Source organism: Dasypus novemcinctus, chromosome 23 (assembly GCF_030445035.2).
Source record: "Dasypus novemcinctus isolate mDasNov1 chromosome 23, mDasNov1.1.hap2, whole genome shotgun sequence".
NCBI lineage: Eukaryota > Metazoa > Chordata > Mammalia > Cingulata > Dasypodidae > Dasypus > Dasypus novemcinctus.
Genome location: NC_080695.1, coordinates 49,125,760 through 49,145,533, shown reverse-complemented (window position 1 = coordinate 49,145,533; position 19,774 = coordinate 49,125,760). Strand labels below are relative to the sequence as shown.

At 52.7% G+C, this 19,774-nt stretch overlaps 2 protein-coding genes across 2 annotated transcripts in view; one reads left to right on the top strand and one right to left on the bottom strand.

Annotated features, from left to right (window-relative positions):
• Nucleotides 1-246: 246 nt before the first annotated feature.
• Nucleotides 247-8,202, top strand: LOC131275600 (ral guanine nucleotide dissociation stimulator-like). The gene is made up of 12 exons (XM_058286334.1): nt 247-344; nt 1,498-1,691; nt 2,311-2,367; nt 3,038-3,231; nt 3,480-4,150; nt 4,876-5,091; nt 5,377-5,480; nt 5,953-6,037; nt 6,382-6,456; nt 6,898-6,984; nt 7,395-7,427; nt 7,741-8,202. Exons 2-12 carry the CDS (start codon nt 1,501-1,503, stop codon nt 7,864-7,866), a joined length of 1,839 nt encoding a protein of 612 aa, XP_058142317.1. The 5' UTR covers nt 247-344; nt 1,498-1,500; the 3' UTR covers nt 7,867-8,202.
• A 148-nt stretch (nt 8,203-8,350) lies between these two features.
• LOC131275544 (ral guanine nucleotide dissociation stimulator-like) overlaps nt 8,351-19,774 on the bottom strand; it is a 28,776-nt gene continuing 17,352 nt past the window's right edge. The window contains exons 2-6 of the mRNA XM_071211472.1: nt 17,379-17,515; nt 11,693-11,825; nt 11,257-11,442; nt 9,893-10,007; nt 8,351-8,526 (exon numbers count right to left, since the gene is read on the bottom strand). Coding sequence (XP_071067573.1) covers nt 8,351-8,526; nt 9,893-10,007; nt 11,257-11,442; nt 11,693-11,825; nt 17,379-17,413 — 645 coding nt within the window. The 5' untranslated portion in view covers nt 17,414-17,515. The remainder of the gene's footprint in view (nt 8,527-9,892; nt 10,008-11,256; nt 11,443-11,692; nt 11,826-17,378; nt 17,516-19,774) is intronic.

The window sequence follows — 19,774 nt, the reverse complement described above, 5'->3', positions numbered from 1 at the left end:
AACCCAGTAGGTCCTTCCCTGTCACCTGCCACACCATGGCTGGAAGGGTGGGAAGGTGTGTCTTGGGGGTGGCTCTCATGTGGACCAGTGTTAATCCTGAGCCCTGAACTGTCATCTCCTCTCCAATGGGGCTGACCTGGATCTTGGCTCCAAAGAAGTGCTGCATCCCCTGTGGTTTGGGGAAGGCCTCTCACTGAACCACTTGTCCCACCTGCTGGGCACTGTGTTTGCAGAACTCCATGCAAATGGTGGGGGAACAGCTGGAGGAGGGGCTCGTCTACACCATCTACATAGACAAGGTGCAGGTCCGTCGAGGCCCTGGCCAGGGCCAGCGCTGGTACCAGGTGGGAGTAGGGATCAATGGTGTATGAAACAGCAGGGTGGGGGTATCCCCAGAGCCTATCTCCCATCTGGCATCCCCCACTTTCTCTCCCAGGGCTTTCTCCCCTCCTGTGCCCAATAGCCCACTTCCCAAGGAACCTTCCACCACACTGCCATTCCATGGACCAGGGAGAGGTCACCTCAAAAGTTTAAGAACCTCAGAAAGGAGGCCTTAGCAGGGATTTCCCTGCAGGGTGGGCTGCAGGGTGGGCCCACATCAGATCTGTGTGCATTCAGCTGCTCTATTTCTGTTTCCACTCCTTGGCCCCATGTCCCCGGGCAATAGTCTTCATGACTGTCCTCCCACACCTGTCCCAAGCCACACAGCTCCTCTCCTTAGGAGGGTTCTTGCCATCTCCCATGACCATCCTCTTGCCCTTCTCAGGTCAGGAGCTGAGGCCTGACTTGGCTGCCAATATTCCAGAAGCGAGGAGGCTTAGAGCAGCGGTTTGGCCTTCAGTGCTGCTGGACCTGGAACATTCCTTTCCTTTTCCCTTTTCAGCATTGGTGCCCTGTGTACCAACCATGGGTCCTAAGCAATATTCCCTCCCCCCACCCCAGTAGAGGCTCTTTGGAATGGGCGGGGTGGGTAGAGGACACACAGACAGCCCTTTCACCAGCGAGCGACACGGGAACTGCCTAAGCCTGGAGCAGTTCCATCACCATTGGCTGTCTCTGTGGGTGGCAGCATCCATGCAGCCCATATGGAACTGTCTCTTTGCATTTTCCTTTAGTTTCCTGGTCTTAGTTCTGGGTGGCAAATGGCATCATATTGTAGCTTTGGCCCCATGAGCAGTGGAGGAAGTCGTTTACTGACCAGGTGGGTCTGCCGGACCCTGAGGTGTCAGTTCAGCTCCTCGGCCCTGCAGTGGGGTTCCTCCCCCCAGGGACACCCAGGCCCTTGTCCTTTGCCAGGTCTGGAGTCTCACCTTTCAATTACCTCCTCACCTCCAAATCAAAAGGAGGCCGAGGACCTTTCTCTGCTGGAGGCACGCACGTGACCCTGGCCTCAAGGCGCTGAGGGCTTGGATACAGCAGGACTGCCCAGAGCCCCAGCCCCACCCGGGGGTCCCCAGCTCTGCCCCTCAGCACATGTGACTCTTCTTCCCACCCTAGAGGATGAATGTCTGGGCCCGCTCGAGGGAGGAGCACCGCATGGTGCGCATGGTCAAGGCAGGCCCGTGGGAGAACCTGGCCGAGCACCTGGTGCCCGCCTTCCAGGAGGGGGACCTTGTCCTTGTCAAGACCTTCCTGGGGACATACCGCGTGTTCACCACCACCGAGCAGGTCCTGCACCTGTTGTTCAGAAGGTGAGTGCCCGCCCCGTCCCTGCTGCCTTGACTGCTCTGCCCCCAACTTACTTGTGTCTCAGAACTGTCATTTCACCCACCGGCCTCAGTTTCCTCCTTGGGCAGGAGGGGGGTCAGGGTACCTACCTGCAGGGTTGATTGTAAGGATTAAGAGTGAGGATGCATGGAAAGTGCTTCCCTGAGCCTGGCTCCCTGGGCAGGGAGGCTGGCGGGGCAGGGTTGTTCCTTAACAGGATTTTCCTCCTCCCAGTGAAGAGGCTCCCGGGCTCGCCCCCTTACTGACCCCGAGTTTCCTCTTTACTAAGGGAGTTTGAGGTCCCTTTTGGCCCTCTGACCTTGGTGGGTAAGAGGAGGGACCAGTGTATCCAGTCAGAGGGGTCCGGGCCCACCCTATGCCTGAGAAGGTGCCACTTAGGGCACTTCTTCATCAAGTATATACATCAAGCGTCTACTAGGTACAGGCACTTCCTTAGGCAGCTTCACGCAGTGAACAAAGCCAGCCAAAGTCCCTGCCCTTCTGGGTTCTATTGGAGTTGGGGCTGCAGGCTGTAACAGGTGTCACCTTAAGCAGGGGTACTCTCAAAGAGAGTCAGCCATGACATGCCCACGTCTCCCCTAGATATGGACGGAGCCTCCGTGGCAGAGACAGGCAAGGAGGATGCCTGGAAATGAGGAAGTGAGTGCACTTGGGGGGGAGGGGAAGGGGCTCTCCTCTCCAGAGACCAGTGTTGGAGTTTGGGGGACAGGTGGCAGGGAAGGACTGGGCAGAGCACAAAGCCCCGCCCATCTTATGAGCTCCCTTGAGAGTAGAGTCCAGAGGGCTTTCCCCTCCACTTGGAAAGGCGTCAAGGGAAGCTGTGGGTGGGGTCCTGGGGCACTGGCTGCAGAGGACACTTGCCCAGCACAGCCCAATCACACCCCAGGAGCCCAAACACCACCTTGTGAAGACCCACAACAGGAGGTGGTGAGCAGCCAGCTCCAAAGCTGCCCTGACCTCACTCCTGTCTGCCTGCATGGATGGCAGGGTGGCTGCACTGCTGACGTTTGGGAGGGCAGTGTCAGTGGGAAGAAGAGACACACACGATGCATGGCAGAGGATGAGGCAGCTGTGCAGGGCAGAAGTTGCTTGGGGGGAGGGCCACGAGGGCCCGGGGGAGGAGGACAGATCTTCTTCCCTTATCACTGACATACTGAAGAAGCTCCCACTGTGTGTCCATGCCTGGCTATGGAGAGAGCAGTCAAAACCTCTCCTGTCCTTATGGACCTGGTTTTCCAATGGGAGGGTCCCTGGGGCAGTGTGGAAGGAAAGGCCCATGTCTGACTCTGCTGCCCCCTCCTGTCCTCAGCACCGTCTCCTCGCTGCTGGGCACCTGGATGGACCAGTATGCTGAGGATTTCACAGAACCTACAGGCTTGCCCTGCCTCAAGCTGTTGGTGGGCTACGCCCAGGTGTATCTTCCTGGCTCTACCCTGGAGTGCCGAGCCATAGCTCTACTGTCATGGAGGAGCCATCTGGAGCCCATTGAGGCAGAGCCAAAGGGTGAGGGTGCCTCAGGATGGGAGCATGTGAGCTTGTGGGGTGAGGACCGGGACTGGACCCATTGGCAGGGACTACCAGGGGTTGCCACCAGGTCAGGAACAAAGAGGAGCCCCAGAGAAGTCACCTGGAGACTGAAGTCTGGGAACAGTTTTGGGGGCTGGATCTTCCCCAGAAGGTAGTGGGAGCTTCAAGTGGGAGCTTAAAGACACTTAAAGAAATTCATGGTTTGGAACTTACCTCTTCTGCAGCTCATTTGTCAGCCCCAGAGCAGCAAATGCCTCCAGGACAACATCCACTGCCAGTTCCACCACCTGTGGCAGTCACAGGGGCACTTCCAGAGCCTGAAGAAGCTCCATCTCCACCTCTGCTGCCAGCTCCTGAGTTTGTCCCAGTGCTTGGACAACAAATAGAGCCTGAAGCATTAGGTGATGTAGCACCAGCTCCGGAGCTGAAGGTGGCTCTAGCACCACCACCACTTCTACCCACAGTGCTAGGGCCTGTGACACCTGTGGAGGTACCATCAATGCCGACTCTGATAGTAGAGACAGCTCCATCCTCAGATGTTGCACCTGCAGCCATGCTGGAAGAAGTCACATCACCATCTCTATCACCAGTTCCTGAACTGGAGGCACTCCCACCACCACCTCCAGTGTCACCTACACATTTCAAGTCAGTGCCCTTTATGGAACCACAGCCTCTTAACTTGGCTTCAGCAGCAACGGCTCTTGAGGGGGAGGCAAGTCTGGCACCACCACCAGAGCCAGTGCCAAGGCTCGACCCAGCACTGGGGCAGGCCACACCCCCAGAACCTTCCTGCACTTGTACTTTGCCTTTGGAAATCAGGCTGAGTGAGGAGAATGCTAACCTCCTGGCTTTCCCTCCGGAGCTGGTGGCACAGCAGCTGACCCGAATGGATGTGGTGAGCAGCTGGACATGATAGGGTGGGGCTGGGAGGCTCTTCCTTCTGGGAACTGCTGCCCACCTTACCACCCCCTGAATCAGAATCTTAGGATCTGGGTTCAAACACTGGCTCCACTCCCAGAATTTCAACCTGGGCAAGTTTACTACTCCCTAAGCCCATGCTTCACTCCTCTGGAGAGTAGCTATTGGACAGTAACCATCTCTGCCTCATGCACTGACTGGGAACATGACATGAGAGCAAAGAAATAGAAAGCCTGAGGAGGCTTCATCATGGAGGCTTGAAGGAGCTCACTGTGGTGCAGTCAACCCCATGGTGTCCCGCACAGTGCTGGTGCTCTCCATCACATTGACACTAGATAGGCCCTTGTGTGTGCTGGATCCTTAGGCAGGGACCCAAAGGCTTGGGTCCCCACAGGGACCATGCACCTGACCACATGGCATCCGAGGATGCATTATAATGAGGGTTGATGGTGCTACCTGGGCCTGTGGAAGTCTGAGGCACCTTGGGGGCTGGGGGCTGTGAGATGGACTTGAAAATGGAGCTCTCTCCCCTGCAGGCCTTGGGGCTGAGGACTCTAGAGTGCTAGGTCCCCTCAGGGAACAATGAACACACCCTGTCCTCAGCCTGCCAAGCCCCACCTGAGACCCCTGGACCCTAGCCTAGGTCAGGAGGGCCTAGGGCATCTGAGCTTGGCATGGTTCCTGACATCCCCTCCTCCCCAGGATCTCTTCAAGAAGGTGGTGCCCTATCACTGCCTGGGCTCCATCTGGTCCCAGCGTAACAAAAAATGCAAAGAAGAAATGGCGCCCACCGTCCATGCCACCATCACCCATTTCAACCGGGTGATAAACTACGTCATGTCCACCTGCGTCGGGAACCAGAGCATGAAGAACCCAGCCAGGGCCAGGGTGGTGGAGCACTGGATCGAGGTGGCCAGGGTATGTTCAGGGGGCTCTCTCTGGTGTCCTGAAACCCCACTTTATACTTATTGGCTCTCAGGACCACAGGCCCTCCTGGCCTGTAGCACAGTCCTGCACTATCCTCCCTTCCCAACAAGGCTACCTCTTCAGGACGGCTGTGGGTGTCACTCTGTGTCCATGACGTGCCTCAGGGCCTCCATCAGTGTCTATCTCATCCTGGGAGTGGATATCAACTGTGGGAGCTGAAGCTGGAGCAGGGGGACACTCACACCCACTCTCATGGTGTATCTTTCTCCCTCCCAGGAGTGCCGAATCCTCCATAACCAATCGTCCTTCTATGCCGTCATCTCTGGTCTCCAGAGCTATCCACTCCTCTGTCTATTGAAGACATGGGAGGAAGTTTCCAGGTGGGCAGGCCTCTCTCTAGGGGACATAAGATTGGGCCAGGGACCTGGGGAAATCGCCACTTAGGGAGTCTGGGAGGCAGCAGCTCCTGGGTAGGGCCAGGCAGATTGTAGCTCTAGGTCTCCATATCACCTGAGGTGAGCTGTTTTGCCTCAACACCGCTTCCCTCCTCCGTCTCTTAAGGAGTGGAGCCAAATGGGAGCATGTTAAGGGTTTGCTTCTCAGCAACACACTCTGTCAAAATGAAAAAAGCATGTGCAAAAAGAGCTGCTGATGGAAAGGGATGGGAGTCCCTGCTGTGCACACATGAGAGCTCAGCTTAATAGTCCACACTGTCCTGCAGTGCTCAGATTTACCCAGTTTCAACACCACCCACCCAGGCAGTCCGAGTCCCGAGCAGCTAAAAGAAGGTGGTTCAGCCCTTACTCCCTCCCCCCCACTCCAACTTTTTCCTTCCTTCTTGCCCTCCCCCAGGGACAGCTTCTGCCTCTTTCTGACTCTGTCAGAGATTTACTGGAAGGAGCACAACCTCTCCCATGGCAGTGAGCTGATCATCAAGGTAAAGAGGAGGCTGGGGTCAGGGCTCAGGAGGTGGGGTGGTTAGTTTTTCACTGAAAGTTTCTGTGAAAACATCCAGCCTGGCCTATTCTGGAAGAAGATGAAGAAGGATGTTTGGCTCATGGGCAGGGGGAGGGGATCATTGTAGGACTCAGTGCTGTGTCCTCACACCATGGATGAAAAAACGGGCTCAAGAGAGCAGTTCGCATGCACAAGGTCATGCTGGGGACATTGTGCACGTGGTGGCAGCAGATTTCCCGCAGGCCACTATTCCCAGGTGCTCAAGACCCACGGGACAAAGGGTGAGGGGGAGGGCCTCACTGACCTCATTCTCCACCCTGGCAGAGGTCCATCTCTAAATTCTCCACCCTGGAGGCAAATCCCCAAATAGTCCAGAGGCAGCACCAGCAGCAAGAGAGGGTGAGTGTGCCTGAGGCCAAAGGAGTTGGGGTGAGGTGGCCTCCAAATCAGGATGGGGGCCCTTCTCAAGCCTGTCTCTCCAGTCCACTGAGCCTGGAAAGCCTCCCTTCAATGTCCCTTCTCCTGGCCTTAGGACGATGAGCTGTGGGAATCCTGGGGGTCTCCTTGCAGCCAGTCAGAGCAAGAACCTTGAGGAGCTGACTCAGGGTGGCTGGAGTAGGGGAGGGGTACACACGGTTACTGAAGAAAAGTCAGTCCTGGGAGGTGGCTGCAGAGAAATTTGGGGTCTTTGGAGGCTTTAAGGGGAACTTAAGGGTTACAGCAAAGTGTCCTAGAGGAAGGCTGGGTGGTCCCTGGAGTCTGAGACTGAGGAGTTTCCCAAGTGGTGTCTTGGGGGCACCTGAGAGCCTGTGCTCATCCCCACCCTATCCAATGCCACAGGGTGACATCCAAGGTGTGGTCCCATGCCTGAGAACTTTCCTCACACAATTTTTGCTTTTGGAGTATGCCATGCCAGAGTATCTGGATGTGAGTTGTTCGGGGGCCAGGGTAGGTTGGGAAAGGGGCCCTGAGGCTTGGGTGGACAGGTCCTTCTGTGAGCCCTGAGCTCTCAGCAGTGAGCACATCATGTCTCCGGGGAGCCTCACAGATGCCCTGGGAGCTGGGGTGCCATGAACTTCTTACAGAAGAGTAGATGGAGGCTGATCCAAGGGGCCTTCTCTCCATTGGTTCATCAAAACTTGGACTGGAAGGTCTCTCTGTCACCACTCCCAGTCCCCACTAAAGGAAGCGAGGGGCTTGCCTGAGTCCATCTGTGGTCTGGGCTGCCCAGTGCATGTTGAACCTGCAGTAGTAAAGCATGACAGGGGCAGAGAGGCAATGGGCTTGACAATGGCTAGGAGCCCCTTTATGATGAATGCAAATTCTCTGCCTTCCAGGGAAGGAAGATTAATTTCGAAAAAAAAAGGAAGGTGAGTAGCTGTGGCCATCACTACAGGGGTGGGGCTGGGGTGGGGTCAGGGTGATAAACAGAGACCCTCCTGGGCAGGACCCCCCAGGGCTGCTCATAGCTTCCTCTGAAATTGAGGGGGATAGTGGGTGGGGTTGTGCATGGGATGAAGAACAACTTCTAGGAGGATGAGCTGTGTGAAGTCAGCCCTGAGGGCAGGCAGAGCCTGGAAGGGAGTGAAGAGGTGGGGGATCCACAGGACTAAAACCAGACCCCATCCCACCCAGCAAGCCCACCCAGGTTTTGATGATACATCTTCCTTTCCTTGGCTCCAGGAATACCAGATGGTGGAGGAGCTGCAGCAGCTCCAGGCGGGCTGCTGCTATGAGGCCCTTGTGCCACATGAATCATTTGGAGCCTGGTTTGCGGCCATGGAGCAGCTCAGTGAGAAGGACCAGTGAGGCCAGGACAGAATCAGGCCATAGTAGGAGCGGGATGGTCCTGGTGGCTCCTGGGTCACCATAAGACCCTGCAGTTGGCTCCTTTCATGTTCTGAAAACCTGTGCTGTGGGTTGGGCCCATTCTTTGCTCTCCAGGATGCAAGAATTGTCAGGGACCTCTCATGCATTTCCTGTCCAAGACCTGGACTCACACAACCTCCCAGGTGCCCTCTTCTCTTTCCATGTAAAATAGCATTTAGAGACCAAAATCTACACATGAGAGGAGGATTTTGCTACCAGATTTTCTTTACTTATAGGTCTGTTCAATAAAGAGAGCTAGAAGCTCTTTTTTATTTATCGAGAAAGTGGATTATTTCAGACATAGATCAGGGACATATCAGGGAAGTGCCTGCCTGGCCTGGCCCACTGAGGTTGGGGTGAGCAAAACTACTTGGCCAGGCAGACCTGGGAAGGGGGACCCTGAGCTGGCAGGCATCAGGGCCATTTAGAATTTCCCCTTTTGGAACTTGGGTCCCTTCTGCATACTCCCCAGAAGGGCTGAGATAGCTCTGTCCTTCACCTTGGCAACCACAGGTGTGTTTTGCTTCAGGAGAAGAAGATGGTGATGGGCTGAGGGATCCATAGTGTAGTAAACTTTTGCACTGTGTGGGATCTGCAGCACTGGGGGGTGGGATAGAAGGGTGGTCAACTGCCCTGGAGGACCCCAGGACACCCCAACACTTCTGCCCACATGAGAGAAGGCCCCAGCCAGGGACCTCAATTCCCTATTCCAACTCCAGGACCATAAAGGAGTCCTGGGAGTGACACCTGCCTGAAGGAAAGACTCTGCAGAGGTGCAGCTAACAATGAAGGACACTTATTTAAAGAGTGACTCTGACTCTAACTGCCATCCTCAGAATGGAGCTGCCATGAGATCATGTACTCTCACCACCATGCCCTGCCAGCTTCACTGCTCAGGATCCAGGGGCTGAAATTGACTTTCTAGAACCCAGTGCACATACACCAAATCCAGCACTACCCAGGACAAGACCACTAAGGCCCAGCAAAGACCACCTGAGCCAGGCCTTCCGAGCGGGATCCTAAAGTATTTACACTTTGACCCTATTTTCCAACTGTCTTTGTGGCCTAGAACAAGCTAGAAAGAAACACCAGACTGGAGTTCCTGCTCTGGCTTCAGTGACATGGTGACTCATCTCCTTTCTTAATTGCTCCAGTCCTCAGTCTTCCTGTTCTGTAGGACAGGTCCTTCTGCCCTATTTCACACCTCCCAGCTGCAATTTCTCATTTGAAAGATGGAAGAGGATTTCGAACCTCCTTCTAGGAAAGGTGGGAGTTATTTTACTTCGCCTGGGTTAATGGCTGGGAGAGGAGGATCAGCTCACTGGGAATAAGTTACCCTCACTGTGCACAGGCATGCTATGTGTGCATTCAGTGCTGAATTTTCTCTCCCCTATGGGGATAAGGAGCAGGCCCAGGAGTGTGATTAACTGATATAAGGGCTCAGAGTCAGGAAGTCTGGCTCTGGGTCAGTGCTATTCTGGATTCTTTCACTTCCCCACTTCCTAGAATACTGAGGGGGCTCCCTCAAGCCTCCAAAGGGGATTGAGGAGACTTTGTCTAGTTTTCACTATCATAACAAGATGGTCTGTGCATATTTGGCACTTGTGTCCATCAGTCATGGTGCTTTTGGAGGTGCAGTATCACAGAACACCCTTAAGTTGAGCCCCTCTTCTTCATCATCTTGTGAAAAGCCCTTTCTTTGCGAACCTCAATGGTGTTAGCTTTGATCTAGGTTCCCAATGCCTGGGTCACATCCAGGGAAGGGTACACAAGGGAGATAGAGCAGGTAGGGAGAAGGTGCTGTGGGCCCTGTAGGCTGCCATCGGCACCTTGTTTTTGGACAGGGTGCCTTCTCACCCTGCTGTCAGGTATACTGGAACCAGTGGGCCTCGGATCTTTAGGCTGTGAACAGGGCTCATGCCTACTCCCTCCAACACCACCCTCTCCAACACTCCTCCTGACTTACTTCGATTGTCTGATATGATTTGCACCAGCTTGTAGTCTTCTGGCTTGTCTTGATGCAGGCTGTGTTCTTCCAGGGCCTTGCTGATCCCGGCTAGAGCCCTATCTTGGCTGGTCACCTGTGGTGGATCAGGGACAGACTCTCAGGGCCTGAGTCCTGGAGCCTGATCCCTCACAGTGCAGTTGCCAGAAATCCTATGGGCCAACTCTATTCAGGGTGGGGTCTATAGGGGCCACATGCTCTTCCCTTGGACCCACAAGAGATCATGGAATGAGGCCAAGAACTCAGGGGCCAAAGAGTGACCATGCAACAGACTGTGGGAACTGAGGAGTGAAATCTGGCCCTCACGCTCTCACTTCCTGCCTCCAAATCATGGGAGATGGTGTTCCCCTGCCCTGCCCCTGACCCTCCAGGACCCCTCCAGGTAGCAGTGAACACCCAGGAAATAGCCCACATCCAGTGTGAGCCCAAATGTCAGAGAGGAGGAGGGGCTGGATGATACACTACAGGTCAGCAGGACTGCCCTGGGCTCCAGGATGCAATTGTGGTCAGCAAGGTCTAGAATGCAGTTACCTTGAAATGAGGGCCAATCTGGAGGCAGGATCAGGACATGGGTCAGACAAGTGAGAGCTTAGTGAAACTACCCCTGCTTCTGGCCACAAGAGAGGAGCACCCAGGGTGGTTATGGAACAAGGCTCCTAGGCCCAGTCTCTGTGCAGGGGGCCAGGCGTGGCTCCATATGCACATCCCATCCAGCATCTACCCCTGCTCACACCTTCATGGCCACTGTCCTGGGGCAGATGCTATAGTCCATGCTTGTCACAGCAGCAGCCCTAACTGGCTGGTATCTGCATGCATCAGCTCAACCTCCACTTTGAGGCCAAAAGTCACCTGCTATCCCTGTTCTCCTCTGACCCTTCAGTGGCTCTGTCTCCCCCCGTGAGAAAGTCAAGCTCTGTCTAGCAGTCACAGGGCCTGATGTGACCCACACCTCTTTGGACCCACCTCTTCCCCTTGGTTCATGTTCCTTCAGGCCCTGGGCTCCTGGCTGATCCAGGGGCTGCCCAGCACATGTCTTCCTTGGGCCTGGTGGCCTGTCCCCTCCCTGATCCTCTCTGGGGCCACCTCAGCAAGCTCTTCCCAGGCCGTGCTCACTCCATGTGCCCACCTCAGCCCCTATGTCCACTATCCTTAGCCCTGACTGCCTCTGAACTCACACTCTTCCTGCCTCTGCAGGTGGTTGCCTGTCTTTCACCATCCACCAGGAAGTCTGCTCCATGAAGGCAGGGAGGGAACATGTCCTTCCTTATGTGTCAACTGCCTGAACCACTGAGGGGCCCCAGGGGATTTCCACATGCCCAGCTCACCAGGATACTCTTGTACTTGACGTTGTCCTCATACAGGCTGACACGGACAATGCCGCAGGGCCCCCCTTGCCATTTATAGAGCACGCGTGAGTAACCATGCATGTGGTTGGTCTGCATGGCCCTGGATTGGATGGAGGGAGATGAAGAAGGCATTCCTCCAGATGCTGATGTGACTACGGACGAGTTCTGTGATGGGGAATACAAAGATAAGCAGAAGGTCTGGGAGCTCAGGGCAGCCCTGGGCTGCTCTAGAAGCTCCTATCAGTTCTAGAAGTTCTTTAGCAGTCAACAATCATCAAGACCTTTGTGGATGGGGGTGGCAAACAGGCACAGGGAAGGGAGGGTGAGTGGAGGGCCAACACGGAGAGGAGGTGGGCATTCTCTTTAAATTCCTGGCCATCTTTGGAATCTGAGACATGGTCCAGGTGGATTTTACCTTAGAACTGGAGGCATCAGCTGTATGTATAGGACACGAGTCAGCTGCATCCCTGCTGCTGAAGCCTTGGCTCCACCTGTGCTGGACACTGGAGTGGATGGTGCTGACACCACTGGATTCAGGGACATGGCGGCTGGAAATGAGGGTCAGCTTACTTTGGGGGCTTTCCCCAGGATGCAAACAAATCCCTACACAGCTCCCACTGCACCCTGCTAAATGCTCTGACTACCTCAGAGATCATGCAGCATCATCCAATTTCACAGAATAGGAAACAGGCCCAGAGATGGGGCAACTTGCTCCAGTCACAGGGTTGTTTTGGTATAGAGCTGAGATCCTGTGGCTAAATCATCAGTCTTCCCAAGCCCATGCTTAGCCTGATGGTTCCCTGAGTCCAAAGACAACCCGCACTTAATGCCCAGGACAGGGAAATCACTTTTTGTTCTAAAGCTTGATGCTTTCCGGTAGGTGTTTGGCTTTGACTCTCTTACTGGCCAACTGGGATGGGGGCTCTAGCTCCTGAGACAGGTGCTAGCTACAGCACAGAGTGGCAGCTGTGAGCTTCCCAGAGCCACACCTCATGTATCCCTCCCGGTGCCCACACAGCAACTGTCATTTACATGCCCCAGATGTCTTCAGGTAAAGGTCTTATGGTCAAATCTGGAACATTTGGTATCATCATAGCCAGAAAATACCAACAACTCCAATGGCCATAAATGATGAAGGCTTACAGAGAATGTAGTTTATGCATCAAATGGGATATTCTCAGCCATAAGACATAATGAAGTAGAGATACATGCTGGAACGGAAGGGGCCTGAAGAACATAATGGTAAGTGAAAGAAGCTGGACACTAGTGGCCACTTACAGGATTCCTTTGGTATGAAGGTTCCACACTGGGCAAATCCACACAGAGAAGATAGATTAGTGGTTGCTAGGGGCTGGGTTGAGGGTCGTAGGGAGGGAGTTAGTACTATTGGGTCCAGGGTTTCATTTGGAATTATTGAAACTTTTCTGCAATTAGGTAGTCGTTATGGTTTTACAACCTTCTGAATACACTAAATACTTTGACAATGGCCCTTTAAAAGGCTAAAGTTATGTTAATTTTCTTTTAAAGATTTATTTTATTACTCTCCCCTTTCATCCTCCCCTCCTCTCTGTGTCCATTCGTGTGTGTTCTGAGGCTGCTTGCATTCTCCGCGGCACTGGGAATCTGTCTCTTTTTTTTTTAATTAATCACAGATAATTTTATTTTTTTAGGATTTATTTATTTCTCTCCCCTTCTCCCCCCCCACCCCAGTTGATTGTTCTCTGTGTCTATTTGCTGCGTGTTCTTTGTCCACTTCTGTTGTTGTCAATGGCATGGGAATCTGTCTTTTTGTTGTGTCATCTTGCTATGTCTGCTCTCCTTGTGTGTGGCCCCACTTGTGGGTGGGCTGCACTTTCTTCACGTGGGGCAGCTCAATATGGGGTCCACTCCTTGATCGTGGGGTTCCCTATGTGGGGGACACCCCTGTATGGCATGGCATTCCTTGTGCAGCAGCGCTGCATGTGGTCCCGCTCACCACATGGCCAGGAGGCCCTGGGTTGGAACTGTGGACCTCCCATGTAGTAGGCAGGCACTCTATCAGTTGAGCCACGTCCATTTCCCTGGTGTGTTAATTATATCTCAGTAAAACCGAGGTAAAGTCCATACTGGAAGTCCATAATATAGTTTGCCCTGAGTGGGCCTGGACAGCTTGTGAAATAGACAAACACCTGCACATTCACTGCTGGTCTTAAGAAAGCCTTAGGGGCTTTCAGAGACTAGAGGATTGGGGAGTGGCCAGGTGAGTGGCTCTGACCCTGGCTCTGATCTTCGCCCTGGACTGCATCTGTCCCCACCCCCTCGCCACCCTGGCTGGCCTCCTAGGAAGCCATTCCTCCCCTCATTTATGTTGTGTGGAGCTCAAAGAGTAACTTCTCCTTACCCTGAGCTTCTGTGCAAGCTGTTTGAGTCTGTGAGTCTGCCACAGGGAAGAAAATGTCTTTGTGGGAATTTGTGAAACAGCAGGTGGTGACAGTTGTCAGGCACTACTGTACTGGTTGGTAAACTACCATGGCCTTGAGTCCCCCAAGCACCAGCCTAGACTCCCTGCCCCTTTTTTGGGACCCAGGACCTCCCTATGATCTGTCACCTAAAGGGTTCTTGCTTCATGGCAGGGGCCTCAGGGCCCCGACCAGGACTGGTTTTCTTTGTCTTGACCAAGCTGCCTGCCTAGCTCCTTGTGTGCCTCTGCCCACTCTCAGCCTTGTCCTGACTACCTCAAAACTTATCTTGTAGCTGTGGGACTACAGAGAAAATCCATGCACAATTCAGAAAACAAAGGAAAGAAGGTACTCTCAGGCCCTAACATTTCTAAATCTCACACTGGCCCCTGATCTTCCCCTCCCTGCTCCCCCTCACTCAGGCCTTTAGGCTGCCCTGGGGCTGAGAGGCCCCTGACCAGGCAGTTCCTTCCCTGCCTCTTCCTCTCCTCCAGCCTCCAGAACCCCTGGAGGCCACATCACCGCTGAGGAAATCCCTCCACACTGGGGGACTCATGGCAGCAGCCTCAGTCAATCCCTCACCCCAGGTGTGACCCCCATCCAGTCTTCCTGGGATTTCTGCTCACCCACCCCCAGCCTCACAGAGCAGGCTGGCCTGTGCTTCAGCGGGATTTGTTCTGTCTCTCCCCAATCAGGGTGGTAATGATGAATTCATCCTTGCCTGTTGCACAAATCTGGGGCAAGTTTTGTTTTGACAATACGCATTGTGTCTAGGGTCTTTGTCTATTCTGACAGGTCTTTGTCTATTCTGATAGGCTATTCTGATAGGCTAGGATGAAATATGCTGATTACCACCCCAATACAAGAAAGTTTACACACACTCTCACATAGGACCATGGGGAATGGACAGAGAAAGGAGCCAGCCTTGCCAAGAGTTCATTTTAAAGAAACCTCTGTCCTCTCAAGAAAACATTGCACTGTTGCTATCTTAATTTTCAATCTACTGTAAACCTTTTCTTTCATTTGACCCATGAACCCTGTGAAAAATATTTGGATAGACCTTCACTTTGACACATTGCTTTTTTTAAAAGCTGTTTCCAGAGAGCCCACTTATTCCTAGCAAATACCAAAGTCTACACTTTCTTTCCAATCTTACATGTGAAGAAATGTGAGGCCCAGGGAATGAGAGAGACACATCAGAGTCTCAGCAGAGAGAAGAGGAGCTGCCTTGGGAACGTGGGCCTCTAAGCCCCAAGCTCCATTTTCCTTCTACCACTGTAGAAATAAAGGAGTGTGGCTCCCAGGCAAGTGTGGCTAAATGAACCAAAATTTAATGTAGATGATTTCCATTTTTACCATGCCTTCTTCTACCCCATATTTAAAAAAGCAAAGCCATTTCAGGTCACTGTGAGGCCAGGAAGAATGAAAGAACCTAGTGGCCACATCAGGAAGTCACATTTGGCAAGAAATATCAGGTGGAGGCATCAGGGAGCTAATTGGAACCAGGAGACCCACCAGGGCAACCCCTTGGCCTGCAGGGAAAAACCCTGATGGCATGGCCCTAGAGCTCCCTCTGCTGGCCAAAGCCCATCCAAGCTTTTCCTGCTCATGTCTGGGAGCCACCAAGGGCTTCTGGGCATGATGGGTAGTTGTTTGCCAAAGGGGCCCAGGAGAAGGGCCCTGTGTCCCCAAGAAGGGGAGGGAAGATAACTTACATTGAAATGTAACTACATTGAAATGTAACATTTTTAAGCACCTAAAGGAAGGGCTTGTCTAATAAACAAGGCCTGAAAGCTGAAGGGATGAGGGAGCTGACCCAGAAGTAAGCTGAGAAAGTCAGTCAACAGAGAGAAAAGGCACAGTGAGGCAGGGAGCAGAAAGTGGGGCCTGAGAGGAGCTAAGCTGGTGTCCATGGGAGTCAGAGAAAAAGAGAGCAGCCAGGCACCAGTCTCCTTGTCCCACTGTCATCTGCTCTATTCTTACCCCAGGGCTCCAAGAACTAGTTTGCCTGGGCCCCTGCTTCTTGAACCAAATTACTGAGCAACACAGAACTTGGCCAAGAATGGGCGCCCACAGACTGTTTGAACCCATGTTCATAGGTGCATGTGATTTCCAAGTGATCTTATCTGTGCATCTCCCAAAAACCATTGCTGACAATAAGACAATGGTGGCTTCTGAGGTTCAGCAGTTGTGATTCAAGGGATGCCTGCATCCTGGAGGTTCCCAGGGTCTCTGCAACACCCCTAGTGCCATGTCTGATCCTGGACACAGGAGGAATCAGCTTGGGACACAGAAGAACAGGTACTCCTGGCTCTCCACCTCCTGAGATTTGATCAGTTCCTTGAAATGTCATCACACTTGTCCTCATCCACTACGTCTGCCCTTGGCTGGATCCCTGGATGAAAGAGAAGTTAATGGCACTGAGATGAGCTTCCTCCTTGGTATGTGTCTTGCCTAATAAGATCTCAAACTTCCAGAGTCTCTGAATGTCAGTGCTGAAGGATCACCTTGTCTTCCATCCATCAGGTATAAGGTGTGCCCTCTGGCACATCATATAGAACAAAGCTCATTTGTCACCTTTTCTAAGAAGTCTTCCCTGGCATTCCCCAGGCAGATGAATAGTTCCCTCCTCCAAGTTTCCATAGAACATTTCAGGTCCATTTATTATAATACTCATGCCCTTAAATCACAGCCAGCTATTTTCCTCTTCTCACTCCTTCTTGTGGACTTCCAAGGGGGTAGACATGCTTTATACATTTGAACCCCTCCTAGCCCTTGTGTGCACAAGGCAAACGCTGGGCACTGGGATTCAGTGCTGAGTGGGACTGGATCCTGCCCTTGGGGAGCTCAGAAGCCATTGGGGAGAGGTGTTTAGGATGATTGCTGCAAGAACACCAAGTGAGGCCACTGATGGTGGCAGGGCCAGGTCTTCAGAAGCCATCCTGCATCCAGGCAGTGGCGCGTACATGGAGCTGGAGCTTGGTCAGTCTTGGCTGAAGGCAAATGCGGAGGCTTGGTGGCAGTGGTAGCCTTAGATCTTGTTTAGATTAAATCGATCCAAGATAGTGGTAGGGAAGGGACTAGAACCAAGTGCTTCTGACTTCAGGTCTATTGGCCCCTCCACCATGATTGTTATCAGTAAGTGAAGTTATGGCTAAGCAACTCATCCATCATTGCCTCATTTCTTTTTTCCTTCCAGGGGCCCACCATGTTACAGCCCAGAGATGGGGAGAAAAATTGGAGAAGGTTCTTTCTCCATGGAGCTGACAGCTTAGAGATGGGCAGGCAGACACTGCACAAGTCATCACAAAATATCACAATACAGATACCAATCACTGATACTTATTGAGAGTTTAGGATACATCAGGCACTAACTTTAGAGTGCTTGAACTTCCTTCATCCTCAAAACAATTTGAAAGCCAGAGTGTATTGCCCTATTTTAATATAAATAAAGAAGCTGAAGTACAGAGAGATAAAGGAACTAGACCAAGGTCTCACTACTAAAAAATGGTATGTTGAGGGTTTGAACACTCTGAGCACCAGTTTTCTAACTTTATAAAGGCAGGATTACAATGGTTAAGAAAGGACTAGTTTACCATCAGTGCTCAATAAAGATGCTGGAATTTCAATGCTCTGCGATGGCTGAAGTGGGCACAGTCTTACCTTTGCCCTCCTCTTGGCATCCGGGGCCCTTTCATGGGCTGCTCGAGGGATTTTTAAAAGTCAGACATTGAGTGAGTGTAGCTCAGTGGGTGACCACCTGATTCCCATGAAGAGGTCCTGGTTTCAATCCCAGGAACCTGCCAAAAAAAAAAAAAAAAAGCATTTGGTAAGTGTTGGGCTCTCTACATAAAAGGCAAATCCTAGGCCTCAGGGCCTGGCAGCTGGGTCCTGCTAACCAACCCCAGGCCCTGCACCCTGACACCAGATGGCTCTCACCCCTCAGTCCTCTCCTGGGCCCCCTTGTTCACATCACTGTGCTCCTGTAGCTCCCCACCTGGAATGTGCTCCCACCCATCCTGGCTTCCCTCTGGAGGCCACTATCCCACCGAGCCTGCCTCATCCCCGAGAACCTGTGCTGCTGCTTCGTGCTCACACCCAGCCCAGTCTGACCATTGGCCATGGGGAGATATGGCTTGGTTCATGCCTTTTTGTCCTCCGAAGTTGGTGGCCAGGATCACAGATTACTCCTCTCCTACCAGCCCTGAGACTTTAAAAGGAGCAGTAAGGAGGATCTTGTTGAAGGAAGCCCACAATTACTTTCAGGGGAAAATCTGTCCTAACATTTAAGAGATCAGGCATTACAATGACAACCTTCCTCAGTGACAGAAAGCTCTATCTGGTAGCCAGACCAAGTGCTTCTTAACATTTCAGTCCCCAAGGCTGCCTTCACACCATGGAGAGTACAGGGCATTTCTTGAGTTTATTTTGTTTTCCCCAGGGCTGTGAAACCATCCTGACACTCCACCAGGTAAGCTGTATCCTGAGGGACATGCGCTGCTTGCCACCTGAACCTCCCATGCTACTGCTCCTCACATGGCAGGGAAAGCTACTCTTGAGCATGGTCCTTCTCTCAGGCCAGAGCCTGGCCTGGTCAAGGAGCCCTTCTCAGGGGTCAGAGTCAGGTCTCCAGGCTCATCAGCAAAACCCAGGGAGATTTGGACCTGTGACCCTCTGTGGATGTGCTGGGCTCGATGAGTCTGGGTAGTTGATTAGTATCTGCAGCAAAAGCCTCCTCATCCTGGGCCTTGCAGAGACACGGGGTCCCAGAATATGTCAGTACAGAGAGACCAGGGTAACACAGTGAGCCTCTGCCCAATCAAAGAGGCTGTGGTCAGAGCTACCCAGAAAGACTTTGGTGTGGCAGGAGGACCTGGACAGGGTTGTCTGGGGACATGAGGGGTCCCCAGGGATGTGAGATTGACCCACAGAGCTGGGCATCTGCTGCATTCCAGGACAGTGATGAAGACAGCCCAGATTGGTGGTGTGCCCACACTCTGACAACAGGCTACTGGGTGGGCTTCCAGGAGATGAGGGTGCCTACCCATGGAATGTGAGCTGGGGCTGGACATTCAGGAGCCTGAAGGGAGCTAGAGGTGATGCCATGGATGGAGAGCTTGTGCTGAGCTCCACTAGGAGGGTGCCTGGCATAGGGTCTGTTCCAGCAGCTGGGACTCAGGCAAATGGCGAGGGAGGACTCGGCCAGCAGATGGGAGCAGCCAGTTACCAGGACAAGGACACATGGTCTGGAGGCTCCCATGGCCTGCCTGTCTGGGTGCTCATTCTCCTGAGCTCATGGGGAGGAGGGTTCCCCAGCACAGGTGTGGGAGAGCAGGGACACAAAGTTAGTGTACCTCGGCCACGTCAGTGTCCCTGCTGTCCAATCCCAGTGTAGCATCAAACATGAAAAAATATCTGCTGATTAATTTAGGCACCAGTGTGTGATGTCCCACTCAGGTTCCTCTCTGTGGCCTTTCATCAGGATGTGACAAAAGCTGACTAGCACAGAGTTGGTGTGATAGTGTTCCACAGAGAGCATGCCAACCTGTGCACTGAACCCCAAAATCCAGAGAGTATGTCAGACAAGGCTTTACCTTCCCAGCATTGCTCTGGGATTGCTTCATCTGACATGACTGCAGTGCCAGATGTTGCCATGTGGGACCCTTGTCTTTACTGAAATATTTGATACAGACGTATAAATAGCTCCAAAGACCAAAATATCCAAAGAACCCTTAAAACTCAATAATAGGAAAACATAGAAATTAGAAAACAGCAAAAACTAAACAGAACCTTCAACAAAGAAGGTATGTAGATGGTAAATGTGTAAGAAAAGATGTTTAACATCATAAATCACTAAGGGATTGCAGATTAAAGCCGTTTGATTCCAATCTATACTCCAGGCGATGGGGTGAAATCCAGAACTCCAACAACAAATGCTTGTGATGATGTGGTGATACATGAGTAATCATTCGTTGCTGGTAGGGATGCAAAATGGTTCAGTCACTTTGGAATACAGTTTGGAAGTTTCTTATGAAGCTGGGTAGAGGTTTACCATGGGA